Raw genomic sequence first — 17,375 nt, 5'->3', positions numbered from 1 at the left:
AAAGAGATAAAGACAAAACTGAACTCTTGGGTAAAAAGAAACAAGAAACTGATGTTCCAGAAAATTCTGGGCTTCCTGGAAGGGAGACCCTAGAGAATAGTGCCCCAAGTGAGAATCTAACCAAATGTGCAACCAGTCAGCCATTTCAGAAAAAGCCAGAATTGGAGGTGGAGTTATCCAGGAAGTATTTATGGAAACTCCTTCTGTCTGATGGCCTTGATCCTTGCCTGATGCATAGAAAGCCAACAGGAGTGTTGCAGGATCTGTATAAACAGAACCATTGCCAGCCTGGACTGAGAGGGACAGAAAAGAGACAAATTGGAGGAAAAATTAACTTCAGAGGCAGAACTATGGAAGCTAAAGTCTGAAGTAAAGAAACTATGGGCCAGGAGAGCAAACACACCCAAGCACTTGGAGAGGGTGAGTTTGTCCCGAAGGCAAAGAGTGAGCATTCCACCTCGTTGCAGTGGAAGAGTTGTGCCACCTCAGGCCTTGGATAGGGTAAAGCACATTCCTTGGAGATTGGGGAGAGCCTGGCTGCTACTGCATGGAGGGGTTGAGCATGTGCCCTAAAGATGGCAGAGAGCCCGGGTACAGCCCTGATGCTTGGAGATGGTGGAGCTGAGAAAAAAATATGGTCTCCCCAATGTCCCCTAAGGCTACATTTGGAGAAAAACGTGCCACTAGATAGGCCCTTGGAAAGGGTGGGACTGCCAATTTCTAAAGCCCCAAGGATAAATGACTCTCAGACTTTGATGTCCAATGGAGTTTGCCCTACAGGTTTTCAAGACTGCTTGGGTCCAGTGATCCTTGTATTCCTTCCAGTTTCTCCCTTTGGAAATGGGAAATGTATCTTATGATTGTCCCTCCTTTGTATGTTGGCAGCAAGTAACTTGTTCTGAGTTTTATGGGTCCAGAGCCAGAAAATTTTACCTTAGGACAGACTATGCCTTAAATAACTTTGATGACATTTTGTACTGCTTCTGACTTTGTATTGCATTTGTATTGTTGCTTTCTGATATTGTGATGGAATGAATGTATTTTGTATATAGGAAAAATACGTCGTTTTTAGAGACCAGAGGGTGGAATGTGCCAGTTTGAAAGGATTATATGGCTTCTCTAAGATATATAATCCATCCATCTTGTGGAGGCAGCTGTTTCTTTTTATCCTTATTCAGTACTGTGGATTGGAAGCTTGATTAGATTATCTCCACAGAGATGTGATGCGCCCAATTGTGGGTATTAACCTTTGATTAGAGGGAGATGTGACTCCATCCATTCAAGGTGGGTCTTGATTAGTTTACTGGAATCCTTTAAGAGAGGAAACATTTTGGAAAAAGCTTCAGTGACAGGAGAGTCACAAGAGCCCATGCAGCCAGAGACCTTTGGAGATGAAGAAAGAAAACATCCTGAGGGGTGCTTCATGAAACAAGAAACCTGGAGAGAAAGCTAACAGATGTCGCCATGTTTGCCACATGCCTTTCCACTTAAGAGAGAAAACCTGAACATCATAAGCCTTCTTGAACCAAGGTATCTTTCCCTGGATACCTTAGTTTGGGCATTTCCATAGCCTTGCTTTAATTCGGACATTTTTACAGCCTTAGAACTGCAAATTTGCAACTTAATAAATTCCCCTTTTAAAATGCCATTCTGTTTCTGGTATATGGCATTCTGGCAGCTTGCAAACTAGAATACTTCTACATTTATTAATTGGCATTTTAATATAAAGAAGAACTTTTCTTTCTCCCCCATTTAGCTTTGTCCATTTATTTTATATATATCATATGGACCCCTGCATTTTATTGTATTTATAAGTTATATATTACTATAATTTTGAATCTCAAATTGTACCACTTTTGCAGAATAGGTTACTCTCCATGGTGGCCACTGTGTTCTTTCATATAGCAAGTTTATTTAAATTTAAAAAGAAGTCTTATAATGAAATTTACCATCTATTATGTGAGCTAGGATACATTATTAAATGGCATTCACAGCTTAGTAAAGAGCAGCTCTAATAGGATAGTGAGAGGAAAATCAGGGCATAGTTATAGATATGGCAGTCTGTAGGGCAAGAGATGAGTGAAGAGTTAATGGAAAGGAATAACGTCATGGAAGAAAGTGTGGGGTCATAGCAGAGAAGATAAGGTAGTAGGAAAGTGTATTCTTTTTGATCATTTGAAAGTCTTTGACAACACACATTTCAATATGGTTCTGTGGTTGGAAGCCATATTTGTTAGGAACATACACTAATTCTTTTCATTTGAAAAATTAAACAAAAGAAATTTATCTTAAAAAAAAAAAAGTTGAGGGCGGGCCGCGGTGGCTCAGCGGGCAAGAGTGCTTGCCTGCCATGCCGGAGGACCCCGGTTCGATTCCCGGCCCCAGCCCATGTAAAAAACAAACAAACAAACAAAATATAATAAAACAAGAAAATGTTTAAAGATGTTTCCCTTTCTTCCTCCCTTCCTTCCTTCCATCCTTCCTTCCTTCTCTCTGTCTTTCCTTCCCTTCCTCCCTCTCTCTTTAAAAAAAAAAAAAAAAAAAAAGTTGATATAAATTCCAGTAGAAAATGTATGTGTGATTTTTGTCTTTATAATATGTATAAACATCTATCATTATTCAGACTGTTGTCATTTCCATTTAATATTATTTTCAAATATGTATCATTAAACATATTGATGGAATTCTGATTATTTTTTTAAAAACGCTACAGATACAAAACTTTGTACCTGTAATTTTTCAGAATTTGATTATAATTGATTCTCAGAATTTGATTATAATTGATTATAATTACCTGAAGTGAAGTATCTAAAACACGTTTATTTCTTAGCTCTTTTCTATAGTATATATTCACCTTGCATCATATCATTCAAGTTTTATCACTTTGAGGGTCTTTTTGTTTTAATTTTTATAAAATGTATTTTTAGTGTGCATTAATATATGAAAGTATTATTCTACTATTAAGTCTTTTGTTTTTATTTTATTTTTATTTTATTTTTTATTTTTTTTACATGGGCAGGCACCGGGAATCAAACCCGGGTCCTCGGGCTTGGCAGGCAAGCATTCTTACCTGCTGAGCCACCGTGGCCCGCCCAAAGTCTTTTGTTTTTTGTGTTTGCTAACTGTAAACTATGGAAAAGGTGAAAGACTAGTATGATAACCACCTTCAACACTTTCACCTAGATTCTATAAGTCATATTTTTCCATGTTACCCTATATCTAGATATAAAACATTTTTGTTGAGCCATTTAAGAAAGTTATACAAATTGTGACACCTTAACCCTAAATCCTACTCTAAGAATAAGCCTATTCTTCATAAACACGAAAACATTATTCCACCTGCAGTACCTTTTAAGGTGTTGTCTTAATCTCTGTTCACCATTGAGACTGAAATCACCTTTGTTTCCATTTTTGTTTGCCAAAGTGGCTATCATAAATGCCACACAATGTGTTGGCAGAACAATGAGAATTTATTGTTTTACTGTTTTGGAGGCTAGAATGCTTGCTTCTTCCCAGGGTCAGTATCATTCTAGTACTTCCTGTGATGTTTTGGGAGTCAAACCCAGTGCCACCCAGGAAGAGTTGAAAAAGGCTTCCAGGAAACTTGCCTTGAAATACCACCCTGATAAGAATCCAAATGAAGGAGAGAAATTTAAACAGATTTCTCAAGATTAATAAAATCAACAAACCTAGAGCTAGTCTGACAAAAAGAGGGGATGCAAATAACTAAAATCAGAGATAAAAGTGGAAACATTACTCACAGAAATAAGCAGGATTAAAATAATATTCCAGGGCGGTGCAGCAGTGGCTCAGTGTCAGAATTCTCGCCTGCAATGCCAGAGACCCGGGTTCAATTCCCAGTGCCTGCCTGTGCAAAAAAAATAAAATAGTATTCTATAAGCAATTGTACACTCAAATGGGGTAGTCTAGAAGAAATAAACCAAATTCTAAGAAATACACAATTACCTAAACAGACTCAAGAAAAAAATTAGAAAATCTGAAATGACCAATAAGTAAAAAATGGAATAAGTAATCAAAAACCTATCAACAAAGAAAAGTCCAAGCTCAGATAGCTTCACTGTTGAATTTTACCAAACGTTCAAAGAAGAATTAACATCAACCTTTCTTAAACTTCTCAAAAAAATTGAGAATGAGGGTACATTTTCTAAACTTATTCTATGAAGCCAGTATTACCCTAATCCCAAAACCAGATAAAGTTATCACATAAAATTGCACATCAGTATCCCTTATGAATATAAATGTAAAAATCTTCAACAAAATACCAGCACAAAAAGTCCATTCCTATGACCAACTGATCATACGAAATGCAAGGCTATTTCACTAAAAAAAATCAGTCAGTGTAATAGAGCACATTACTAGAATGTGAAAATTTTGATTAATGGAAATAAACCACATGATCCTCTCATAAAATGCATTTGACAAAACCCAGCAAACTTTTATGATAAAAAAACTCAGAAAAGTAGGAAGAGGGAAAGTTCCTCAACATATTAAAGGGCATAGATGAAGAACTCACTGTTAACATTATACTCAATGGTGAAAAACTGAAACTTTCCCCTTATCAGGAAAAAGAGAAGGATACCTGCTTTCACCTCAGCTATTCAGTATTGTACTGGAAGGTCTAACCTGACCATTTAGGGAAAAAGAGAGAGAGGGTGGAAAGAAAGAAATATAAAGCATCCAAACTGGACAGAAAGAAATAAAACTATCTCTGTTTGCAGATGGCATTACTCTGTATACAGAAAAATCCCAAACCTTCCCTAAAAAGTTTATCTAGTGCTAAGGAAAGTGGCAGAATACAGTATCACTGCACAAAATCCATTGTATTTCTATATATGCCTAATACAAGATCCTGAAGATGTTCTCCTACTTTAAAAAATGGAAAACTAGTAAGTGTTGGTGAGATGGCAGAGAAATAAGAACCTTATGTATTGTTATGGGGATCTAAAGAGGTACAGCTGTGGTAGAAAATGGCATATTGCCATATGATGCAGTCTAAATAAATATCCTTATGCCGGTTTGAAGGTATTATGTACCCCAGAAAAGCCATGTTTTGATCCTGAACCAATCTTATGGGCTCAGCCATTTCTTTTAATCCTGATTCAATATTGTAGCATAGAAGATTTTTATTAGATTACCTCCACAGAGATATGGAATGCCCAATTGTGGGTGTGACCTTTTGATTAGATGCAGACTTGACTCCACCCATTCATGGTGGGTCTTGATTAGTTTACTGGAGTCCTTTAAAAGAGGAAACATTTTGGAGAAAGCTGACAGAAACTTCAGAGCAGAACTGACAGAACAGATACAGACACTTGGAGAACAGTTGCTTGGAGAACAGTTGCTCAGAGAACAGAGGCATGGATGTTTGGAGATGGTTGGAGCTCAGCAGACATTGCCCATGTGCTTTCCCATGAGATGTTAAGTAAACCAGAATCTGAAGGAATCCAAGAGATGAAAGCCTGCCTGGAGAAGCAAAGTGAGGAACCCCCACAAGAAAGGAGGCTGAAAGCAATGAAGCCCAGGAGCAAGGAACCAACAGATGCCAGCCACATAAATTCCTAGCTGACAGAGATGTTCCAGATAGCATTACCCTTTCATGAGTGAAGGTAACTTCTTGTTGGTGCCTTAATCTGGAGACTTACACAGCATAGAACTGCAGACTTGTAATTTATTAAATTCCCTTTTTAAAAGCTGTATATTGCACTCTGGCAGCTTACAAACTAATACAGCCCTCAAAGAGTTGACAGTGGGAACTCAGATGCATATTGGTATGCCACTGTTCATAGCAGCATTGCTCCCATTAGCCAAAAGGTAGACGGAACTCAAGTGTGCATCAACAGATGAATGGATAAACAAACTTAGTATACACATACAGTGGAATATTACTCAGCCATAAAAAGAAGTGGCATCCTGGCACATGCTACAACATGAATGAACCTTGAAGACATCATATTGAGTGAAATAAGCCAGACGCAAAAGGACAAATATTGTTATAACTTCACTTTTGTGAAAGAATAAGCAAGCACATAGAAAACAGACAACAGATTACAAGTTACTGTGGGGGTGGTTAGGTGGGGGAAAATGGAGAGCTATTGCTTAATGAGTACAGAGTTTCTGTTTGAGAGAATGAAAATTTTTGAAAATAGCTAATGGTGTTGGTAGCACAATTTTGTGAATGTAATTAATATCACTGAATTGTACAACTGAGAGTGGTTAAAATGAGAAATTTTGAGTTGTGAGTATGTTACCACAAGAAAATTGAAAAATAAAAAAAAATAAAGTTGAATTGCAGGGACACAAGGTACACATCAACTGGGACTTTTCCTGTCTCATGTTACATAGAATTTAACATGTACCAAATCCAGTTATTGCTTCCACAAGAGGTGTGCCGCTAAAAAGAGAAACTACATTTAGGGAAGTTCAAAGTATGGAGTTCCTGACAGGTTATATTTCCTTTCCATCCAAATGAAACTTAATTCATCAGTGGTCATTTTTATCTTTAAAAATATTGATTAGTAAGCTAATACACCCACACTGTTTTAGCACATTCTTGGGAAACACAGCAAAACAGTTTACCTCAATTCACATTTTCATGCGCACGTGAAATTGTTGCCCTTTGCCCATATCACCCAAGAAAGTTGTCAAATATATTGCCTATATACATATCTCCCAAGTTATGCCAGCAATAATTCTTTAAGATTTTTAAAAATCACATTCTAATCAAGGAGCATCACATATTTAATTTCTGTCTCTAATATCCCTTAATATGTAATAGTTCTCCTACCTTGTGTCTTTCATAAAATTGACATTTTCTACAAAGTCCAAGCCATATAACTTAAATATCAAAATTATCAAGCTGTAATTTATATACAGTGAAATTTGTCCTTTTTAGGAATACATCTGAATTTTGACATATGCATAAAGTCATGTAACCACCAGCCCAGTAAAGAATATGTATTTTTTTTAGAATATTTACATCATCTTAAAAACTTCTCTTGTGTCCCTTTATAGTTAACCCTTCCCTGAATGCTCATCTACCGGCAACAGTGACTTATTTTCAGTCCCTACAGTTTTGCTTTTTTGTATATATAAATTGTACAAAATTAAGCCTTTTAAGTCTGGCTGCTTTCACTTAACGTAACACATATGCGATTCATCCATATTATTGTATATATCAGTTGTTCATTTGTTTTTATTATTGAGTAGCATTCTTTTATATGGATGGATCACAAGTAGTTTATCCATTCACCAAATGATAGACATCTAGTGTCATGGTCAGGTTCATGTGTCAACTTGGCCAGGTGGTGGTGCCCAGTCATCTGTCAGGCAAGCTCTGGCTTATCTGTTGCTATGAGGACATTTCATGGACTTAAACCTTGATTACATTGACCTCATCCACAGCTGATTGCATTTGTAATCGGCTAAGGGGAGTGTCTTCTGCAATGAGAGACACTTAATCTAATCACTGGGAGGCTTTTAAGGATGATTCAGAAGAGACAGTCACTCTTCCTGCTTCAGCCATTGAGCGTCTCCTGTGGAGTTCATCCATACCCTTCATTGGAGTTGCCAGCTTCACAGCCAGCCCTACAGATTTTGGACTTTTCCATTCCCATGGTTGTCCAGCCAGCCTCTCCTGAGAGTTCACTGAGGAACTTCATTGGAGTTACCAACTTGTGGCCTGCCCTACAGATCTTGGACTCAACATTCCCATGGTTATATAAGACACTTTTTATACATTTTATATCTGTGGATATCTCCTGCTGATTCTGTTCCTCCAGAGAACCCTAGCTAATACATCTAGGTTTTTTCCAAATTCTGGCAGTTATAAATAAAGGCACAATTTGTGCCTTTGTGTGGTCATCATTTTCATTTATTTATGCAAACACTTAGGGGTGAAGATATTTGGGAATGAATAACTTGCCCCACAAAAGATATGTTAAAGTCTTAATCCACATTCCTGTGGGTGTGAACCCACTTGTAAATAGGACCTTTGAAGATGCTATTATTAGTTAAGGTGTGGCCAAAGTGAATGAGGGCAGGCCTTAATTCAATGTGGCTTAAGTCCTTATAAAAAAAAAATTGGACATGAAAGTAGAAGCCAGAAATCAGAGGAGCAGACATAAGGAGAGAGAGAGATCATCATATGATAGATTGCCAGAATGCTAGATTCCAGATGAAGGCAAGCCTGCCAGTATTTTGATGTGGAACTTCTTGCCTTCAAAACTATGAGATAAATTCCTGTTGTTTAAGCCAACACATTGTGTAGTATCATAACAACCCTGGCCTACTAAGAAAAAGACATTTTAGCATTGGTGTCTATTAGTGTCCTTTTTCCTTCAGAGCTAATGATATTTTCCTGAGTTTGTGTATGTGTGTGTTTGTTGGGTAATTTTGAATTGTATCATGGATATTCTGAATATTATGATATTGTAGATCTTTTTAAAATTCTATGGAACATCATATTTTTGTTTTAGCAAGCAGCTAACTCATTTATGTTCAGGCTGTAGGTTGTGGTCTGCCTTCTGTGGGCTCTAGTTCAATGTTAATTCAATTTCAAACCACCTAGCTGCAAGTCTGAGACTTGGGTGGTAGTCAACCTAGTAGTTCAGTTCTCAAAACCTTTGTTCTTTTTTTGGGTCAGATCTACACATGGTCAGCTCAGAGATGAGCCTTGAATTTAGTATTTATTATTTAGGATTATTATGTCTTTATTGTAAATAGACCTTTTGTTCCAACCTAACTCAACCCTGAGACTACAGAACACACCAGGCAAAAAGTTACCCATAAGTTTAATTAAGGACTTATTAGTGAAAATAGAGTGCTCCGCAAAAAAATAAGGAAAAAGGAGTCCTTATGTAGTAAAGCCTTATGGGATTTGGTTACAAAGAATTGTCAGTTGTGTCTCGTGAAAAGTTGATTAGCAACAGTGATTAGGCTCAGTGACCTTCAGTCTCTGTGTTCTGGTCACACAGGCTGCTGTATGCTCAAGACTTCACCCTTTTCTCTAAGGAAGGGGGATTCTGACTTCTGGGCTGCCACACCTTTTTATTATTATGCAAAGCCCCTCTTTAACCATGGTAATATTCCTTGTTCTGAATGCTACAATGTCTTTATTATATTAGCCTTTCCTGACTCCTTTTGATTCATGTTCACATTTTATCTTTTTCCCATTCACTTACTTTTTACCTATCTCTGTCTTTATATATAAAGTTGATTTTTTGAAATAAAGTTGGCTTTTGCCACCCTGTTTTAATGAGCTACTTAATCAATTATAATTCCATTTTATCTCCATTCTTGGCTTATTACTTGTGCCTTTTTCTTAATTCTTTAAATGATTGCCTTCGGGTTTATAGTATACATCTTTCATTAATCACAGTCTACCTTCAAATAATACTATACCACTCTAGGCAGAGTATAAGAATCTTACAACAATATACTCCCAGTTTGTCCTTCCTATCTTTTGTACTGTTGCCATCATACATGTGTGCTATAAGCCCATATATATTACAACTATTTTTGCTTTAGATAGACAACTATGTTTTAGACTGACTAAAAATATTTTTAATATCTTTTATAGTTACATTTATTTTATCATATTCATAGCTATTTATTTCATTCTACATATTCAAATTTTTGTCTATCACACTCTTGTGTATAGCATTTTCTTTACTGTTTTGTGAAGTATTTATCTGAAATCTATTTTCTCCTTTATTTTTTAATATATCTCCTTATTTATTTATTTATTTATTTTGCATGGGCAGCCACTGGGAATCGAACCCAGGTCTCCGACATGGCAGCTGAGAACTCTGCCACTGAGCCACCATGGCCACCCCTCTCCTTAATTTTTAAAAGTTATTTCCATTAGGCAGAGTATTCTGGTTTCATGGTATTTTTTATTCAACACTTGAATGAGGTCATTCCATTCTCTTTTGACTTGGATAGTTTCTGATGACGTTTACTATAATTCCTGTCTGTCACTTTTATCTGATGTGTATTTTTTCTAATTGCCTTCAATGTTTTATCTCTGTCTTCCTTTTATAGCCATTTGAATATGATATGTTTACATATGCTTTTTATATTCTCCTTAGTGGGTTCTCTAAGCCTCATGGGTCTATGGTTCCATACCTTTATTATTTTTAGAAAATTCTCAGCCATCTTCTTTTTTTTTTTAACATGGGCAAGCACCAGGAAATGAACCCAGGTCTCCGGCATGGCAGATGAGAATTCTACCTGCTGAGCCACCGTCGCACCACCCTTAAATAAGTTTTTTGGGTTTTTTTTTTTTTTTTTGCCATCTTCTTTTCATATATTGCTTCTGCCCTTTCTTTCTTCTTTTAAGATTCTAATTACATATATGTTAGAATGTTTGGTATTGTCCCAAAGCTTTCAGATGCTCCATTCTGCTTATTTTTCACTTTTTTCTTTTTGTTTCAGTTTCGGTAATTTCCTTTGGTTTATATACAAGTTTATAGGTTCTTTCTTTTTTTTTTATCAGTCAAGGTTCTTTAAAGAAACAACCAATAGGATATTGAGATATTGATTGATTGATTGGATGGCTCATATAGTTATGGGGGATGGCAAGTGTGAAATCTGTAGGGAACATTAGGAAGTTTAGGCAGAAATAAATGATTTAGTCTTGAATCTGAAATCTCTAAGCCAGGTTTGCAGGCTGGAAATTCAAGCAGGATTTTATGTTGCAGTCTTGAGGCAGAATTTCTTCTTCTCTTGCATACCTTTTCTTGCTCCTAATCCTTTTAACTGATTGGGTGAGGCCCACTCATATTCTCAAGGTAATCTCCTTTAAGTGATTGTAGATGTTAACAACATGTATAAGATATCTTCACAGCAATGCCTAGATTAGTGTTTGATTAAATAACTGCGTCCTATAGTCTAGCCAAGTTGACACAAAAGACTAACCATCTCAAATCTACTGATCAGACCACTGAAGGTATTCTTATCTGTAATCATGTTATTAGTTTTTAATTTCTAGCAATTTTATTTGATTTTTTCTTATAGTTTTCATCTATCTTGTTAAAAATCTCTACCTATTCATGCACATTTTCCACTTTGTCCAGTAACACCTTTTTTTTTTTTAAACGGGCAGGCTCCAGGAATCGAACCCAGGTCCTCTGGCATGGCAGGCAAGCATTCTTGCCTGCTGAGCCACTGTGGCCCACCCATGTCCAGTAACACTTTTAACCTGTTAATCATAGGTATTTAATTTCCCTGATTACTTCAACATCTGGATCTTCTTAGAGTCTTTTCTGTTGATTTTTTAATTCATTGTCAGTAGGTTACTTTTTTTTTTTGTATGTTTTGTAGTTTTTTTTTACTGAATTCTGTAAATGTTCAGGATGGTAAAGAAAGATACTTAGTATTTATGCCTGTAAATGGGCACTTTTCTGTTGGTCCTTCTGTTTAGGGTTTAGTCAATATAGTCAGAGATTGAACTGGGTTTGAGTTGTATTGCTGTGATTACCTTTAATGTAACCATCTGCTTCAAATTCTTCAAGCATGTCCTGGTGGTATACATTAGCATTGCCATCACCATTAGAGTCTAGAACAGCATGAATTCCATATAAATGGATTATTAGTGAATTATCTGGTAATACTGTCTTTGAATATCCTAAATTCCTTTCATTTGTCCAGGAATTTATTTATTCTATAATCAGTTATCTCCTACCAGGTGCTAAGGGGCTATTATTCAGTGCTGGAAAAAAATGGATTGGGCCTACTCTTAGGAAGTATACTAATTGTCTGTTGCTGCATAACAGATTGCCAAAAACTAAGTACCTTAAAATTATGCTAATTTATTTTCACATACCTCAGAAGTCCAGCATGGCGTGGCTAAATCAGTGTACCAGCTGAGGCTATGGTTCCCTGGAGCTTGGGGTCCTCTTCCAAGCCTGCTAGTTGTGACAAAATTCTTTTCTTTCTCGCACTTTCCATTTGGCTCCTGTCTTCAAACCAGCAGCCAGCAAATCTTGTCCTTCTCATGTTTTGAATCTCTCTGACTTTACCTTCTGCCTTTAGTCAGGAGAAAACTTCTTTTAAGAGCTCATGTGATTACATTAGGCCTACCTAGCTAACCCTGGATCATCTTCTTAACTTAAATTAACTGATTAGTAACCTTAATTATATCTGCAAAGTTCCTTTTACTATGTGATACAGCATATTCACAGGTATAATGAGGGTGCAAATGTCATGAAGGCCAAAATTCTGTCTATCACCAGGAAGTTGAGGGGAAGTAAAAAACATTACAAAAGAGAAAATGAATAATTACATAGTTGAAAACAGGAGGGAAAGCAAGGGATGAAGTCTTAAAACAAAAAATTAAGTACATGGACATTTTTAGACAAGGTCAGCAGTGTATGAAAAAGATCCAGTTTCCAAAGGACACTTGCCAAAAGACTTTAGGAGATTATAACCCTACAGATAGCATAAAAGATGAGAAAAATCGTGACACATTCTACATAACCAAGAGGGGTAATTGGAATAAATAGGTGAAAAGGGAGCTTTGGCTTATGAGGCCATATAGGTAAGCAGGGGCCCTGTTTTCCATGGAAAGATAAATGGATTTTATTCTAAGTATAAAGAGAAACCATGGAGAAAATGGGGAAGTTTGGATTCTAAAAATTTCATCTGAATCAGAAACTTTTCATAGAAATGTTAAAAATATTGATGCCCTGGAACTTCCTCTGGTAGTTTATGATGGTTTATAAACATCAGGTTTTTTTTAATAAGCTCTTCAGAAATTCTGTTCTACACCTAAATATCAAAAATGACACTTATTTCACAAATGATAAACTTTATTTTCCATAAACTCTCATTAATCTCTGCATTCCTCCTTGACCTTTAATGAATTTGTAACTATTTTAGAGTTATGTAAGCTATTTATTTCTAGTATGTGCTATTTTCATTTTGTTACTTTACTACCATAGAAATCTTATTTTTGGGATATAGAAAAGTTTTTTTTATGTTCTTCCTGTTCGCAGTTGAAGTATGAGCTAATCAGCTATCAAGAAATACCCACTTATTAAAATTTCACATCTTTTGCTCTATGTCAGAGAATTCTTAACAGAGAAAAACCATGTGACTATCAGGATTTCGGAAAGACCTTTAGTCAAGTCTCAAAGCATGTTCAGCATGAAAGAATACATACTAGTGGAAACCACTACAAATGTAAAGATTGTGGGAAGAACTTTAGTAATGGACATCAATGTACTGTACATCAGAGATTTCATGTTGGTGAGAAATCCTATGAATGTAAGGAATGTGGGAAGGCTTTTGTTAAACATGGGAGAATTCATACTGGTGAGAAACCATATGAATTTAAACAATATGGAAAGGCCTTTAACAGTAGCCATCAATTTACTGTACATCAGAGTATTCAAACAGGTAAGAAACCATATGAATGTAGGGAATGTGGAAAAGCTTTTTGTAGTAACTCATACCTTGTTCAACATCAAAGAATCCAGAATGGTGAGAAACCCTATGAATGTAAGGAATGTGAGAAAGCTTTTATGGTGTATGGAAAACTTATTCAGCATCAGAATATTCATACTGATGAAAAAACTTTTGTATGTAAGGAATGTGGTAAGGCCTTTAGTACCTCCTCATACCTTGCTCAGCATCAGAGAATTCACACTAGTGAGAAAACCTATGAATGTAAAGAGTGTGGGAAGGCCTTTATGACTAGTTCACCCCTTGTTAAACATCGAAGAATTCATACTGGTGAGAAACCCTATGAGTGTAAGGATTGTGGAAAGGCCTTTGCTGTGTATGGAGGACTTACTCAATGCCATGGTTAGGGACAGGTGTCAACTTAGCCAGGTTGTGGTACCTGTTCATCTGATTGGGCAAGCGCTGGCCTGTCTGTTGCAATGAGGACATTTCATAGAATTAGGTCATGATCACATCAGCTACATCCACAGCTGATTCCATTTGTAATCAGCCAAAGGGGAGTGTCTTCTGCAATTAGTGATGCTAAATGCAATCATGGGAAGCCTTTTAAGGAGGACTCAGAGGAGACAGGTTCCATTCCTGCTTTGGCTGGTGAGCCTCTCCTGTGGAGTTCGTCCAGGCCATCCATTGGAGTCATCGGCTTCGCAGCCTGCCCTGTGGATTTTGGACTCTGCGTTCCTACGGTCACGTGAGACACTTTCATAAATTTTATATTTGCAAGTGTTCCCTGTTGATTCTGTTTCTTTAGAGAACCCTAACTAATACACTCAACATCAGAGTATTCATACTGATGAGAAACCCTTTGAATGTAAAGAATGTGGAAAGGCCTTTAGTCGTGCCTCATACCTTGTTCAACATGAGAGACTTCATACTGGTGAGAAACCCTATGAGTGTAAGAAATGTGGGAAAGCCTTTAGTACTGGTTCATACCTTGTTCAGCATCAGAGGATTCATACAGGTGAGAAACCCTATAATGAATGTGGAAAGACCTTTAGAGTACATGTACATCTAGCACACCATCAGAAAATTCATATTGATATGAAACCCTTTAAATGTAAGGAATGTGGGAAAGCTTTTAGTTGTGCCTCATACCTTGTCCAACATGGGAGAATTCATACTGGTGATAAACCCTATGTGTGTAAGGAATGTGGAAAGTCCTTTAGTTCTGGCCCATACCTTGTTCAACATCAAAGAATTCATACTGGTGAGAAACCCTATGAATGTAACAAATGTGGGAAAGCCTTTACTGTATATGGACAGCTTATTGGACATCAGAGTGTTCATACTGGTGAGAAACCCTTTGAATGTAAGGAATGTGGGAAGAACTTTAGGCTTAATTCATTCCTTACTGAACATCAGAGGATACATACTGGTGAGAAATCCTTTAAATGTAAAAAATGTGGGAAGGTCTTTAGATATAATTCAGCCCTGAAAGCACATCAGAGAAACCATACAGGTATGAAACCCTAAGAATTTAAGGAATGTGGAAAGTCCTTTTTGTATGGCTCAAACATTATTCAGTATCAGAAAATTCATGTGATGGCCAACATCAGAGAATTCATATGGTGGCAAGAAAGGTTGCTGGATCATTAGAAAATATCCTCACCTTTCTTACATCAAAGAATACATAATGTAATTCAGAAAATGTAAGAAAGCCGTCATCTGTCATTCCTATTTATAGACTATCAGAATATTCAAAATAGAGGCCAGTTAAGAAAAGGTGGGAAACGTTTAGCTATGACATACATGCCACTCAACTGTCTTACAATGTGCCTGACATTAGGTACATACTTATCACCTCTGGGCATTGTTTTAAAATGGCGACAATATAGAACCTACATAATTGTAAAAGCCTGTGTTTTATGACCATCATCATCATCATCATCATCATCATCATCAGTGAAATTTTGAGTAACCCCCTACAGTTGTAGTTAATTTAAAAATGCCCCTATATCCATATATCCATTTAAGAATTTTAGATAAATCTTTCTAGATAAAACTTAGTAGAAAGAAAGGAATGTGGGAGGATATTCATTTAGAGCACATCTCTTAAGTTGCAGCAGAGAATTCTTGAAAGATGCCCAGTATTATAATGTGCAAAAAAGATATTAAGAAGAGCTTATAATCTGCATTCTTTGTCCAAAATTCAAGATAAATTGAAAATTAATGATGGGAAAGCAAAAAGTAAAATATCCTCTTGGAAGTTTATTTTACATTTCTTATATGGAAATTTTTAACATAAAGAAATTGTCACCCATCCCTAGTAACATTTTGTCTTATTTATTTTATCTCTATCACATTATCTCCATATTTTACATAATTATTTCTACAGTATTTGAGAGGAAGCTGTAGGCCTAAACCTCCATCCTTAAATATTAGTCTCTTTTATTTGTGAGCCCCTCCTTTTTTCATGGCTTTGTTTTTTGGAAGAGTCCAAGGAAATTTTGTTATAGATTGCCTCACATTCTGTATTTTATTGTTTCCTTAAGCTATTTTTTCGCTTTGTTCCTTCCAGCACTTCTTCTATATTATGGATGTTATAAAAGTTTTTAATAAGGTTCTAGTGAACAGTTCAAAGGTAATGGCTGCATATTTCTGGAAACAGATAATATAAGGTTTTCCCACAGTTAGTAATGGTATGTTAAAACTTGGTTCAGATCATCACTCCTGGAATTTTTCATTATAATATTCATTTTTGCAGTGGTAATCTGAATAATGATATTTTTTATTTCTGCTTGTAAAGTTGTAATCAATGTATGTATTAGTTTGAGTACGTTGTTAGCTGCAGGTTTTTCACACATATCTTTGGTCATGTTGAGAAAGTTTCCTTCTGTTCCTATGCTCTGAAGTGTTTTCAAGAAAGGATACTGGATTTTGTCATGCCTTTTCTGAGTCAATCAAGATAATCATGTACTTTTCCCCTTTGATTTATTGATGTAGTGAATTATATTGATTTTGTGTGTGTGTTTGACCCACCCTTGCATACCTGAAATAAACCCCATTTGGTCATGGTGGAAAAAAATTATTTTTGAGTTCTAGTAGCTTTTTTTGTAGTTTCCCTAGGATTTTCTACATAAACAACCACATCATTTGTGAATTAAGACCTTTTTATTTCTTTCTGTCCCTTCTGAATTTTTTTCTCTTACTGCATTAGTATCCAGTAAAGTATTGAATAGAAAGGTGAGAGTGAACATTCTTGGCCTTACTCTAAGCTTGGAGGAGGGAACATGACATCCTTTGCCATTAAATATAATGTTATATTTTTCATAGATGCACTTTACCAGGGTGAGAGATTCCCCTTCTACTCCTAGTTTACTGAGGGTTTTTATTATTAAAATGCATCGCATATTGTCAAGTCCTTTCTTCTCAATTCTGAAATGATCATATGGTAATTTCATGTTTTTCTCTTCATACAGTGATTTACATTAAGTGATTTCAAATAGTAATTCAACCCTCATTCCTAAGATCATAATATACTTGTCATACATTCCAATTTTGTTTTACTATTGTTTGTTAAGGAATTGTCACATCTATGTCAATGAGGAATATTTTTGGTTTTTATTTTAAGATTATTGAGGTATAATTTACATAAATTGAAATTCATACTGTTCAGGTATACAGTTCTGTGGTTTTTGACAAATATATAATTGTATAAACATAACCACAAACAAAGATAGAGATTATTTTATCACCCCAAAATGTTCTCTCATACCCCTGGGTAGTTAGTTCCATTTCCCCAGTCCTAGTCCATGGTAAACACTTTTGCTATTTCCAGAATACCATGTAAGTACAGCCAATAAAGTATGTAGAATTTTGAGTCTGGCTTCTTTCACTTAGCATAATGCAGTTGAGATTCATTCATATCAGTTATTCACTCAATTTTGTTGTTG

The 17,375-nt window shown here is 36.0% G+C and overlaps 1 protein-coding gene across 1 annotated transcript; it reads left to right on the top strand.

The window, feature by feature from the left end:
• Positions 1–380: 380 nt before the first annotated feature.
• Positions 381–16,561, top strand: ZNF30 (zinc finger protein 30). Its single transcript, XM_077130480.1, is given in 4 exon segments — positions 381–420; positions 10,456–10,460; positions 13,017–13,813; positions 14,250–16,561. Coding segments are annotated over 4 exon segments (1,671 nt in total). The 3' UTR covers positions 15,079–16,561.
• Positions 16,562–17,375: the final 814 nt, after the last annotated feature.

The sequence above is a fragment of the Tamandua tetradactyla genome, chromosome 16, assembly GCF_023851605.1.
Source record: "Tamandua tetradactyla isolate mTamTet1 chromosome 16, mTamTet1.pri, whole genome shotgun sequence".
Taxonomy (NCBI): domain Eukaryota; kingdom Metazoa; phylum Chordata; class Mammalia; order Pilosa; family Myrmecophagidae; genus Tamandua; species Tamandua tetradactyla.
Note: the sequence above shows the minus strand (reverse complement) of the source record. Positions and strands in the feature narration are given on the sequence as shown.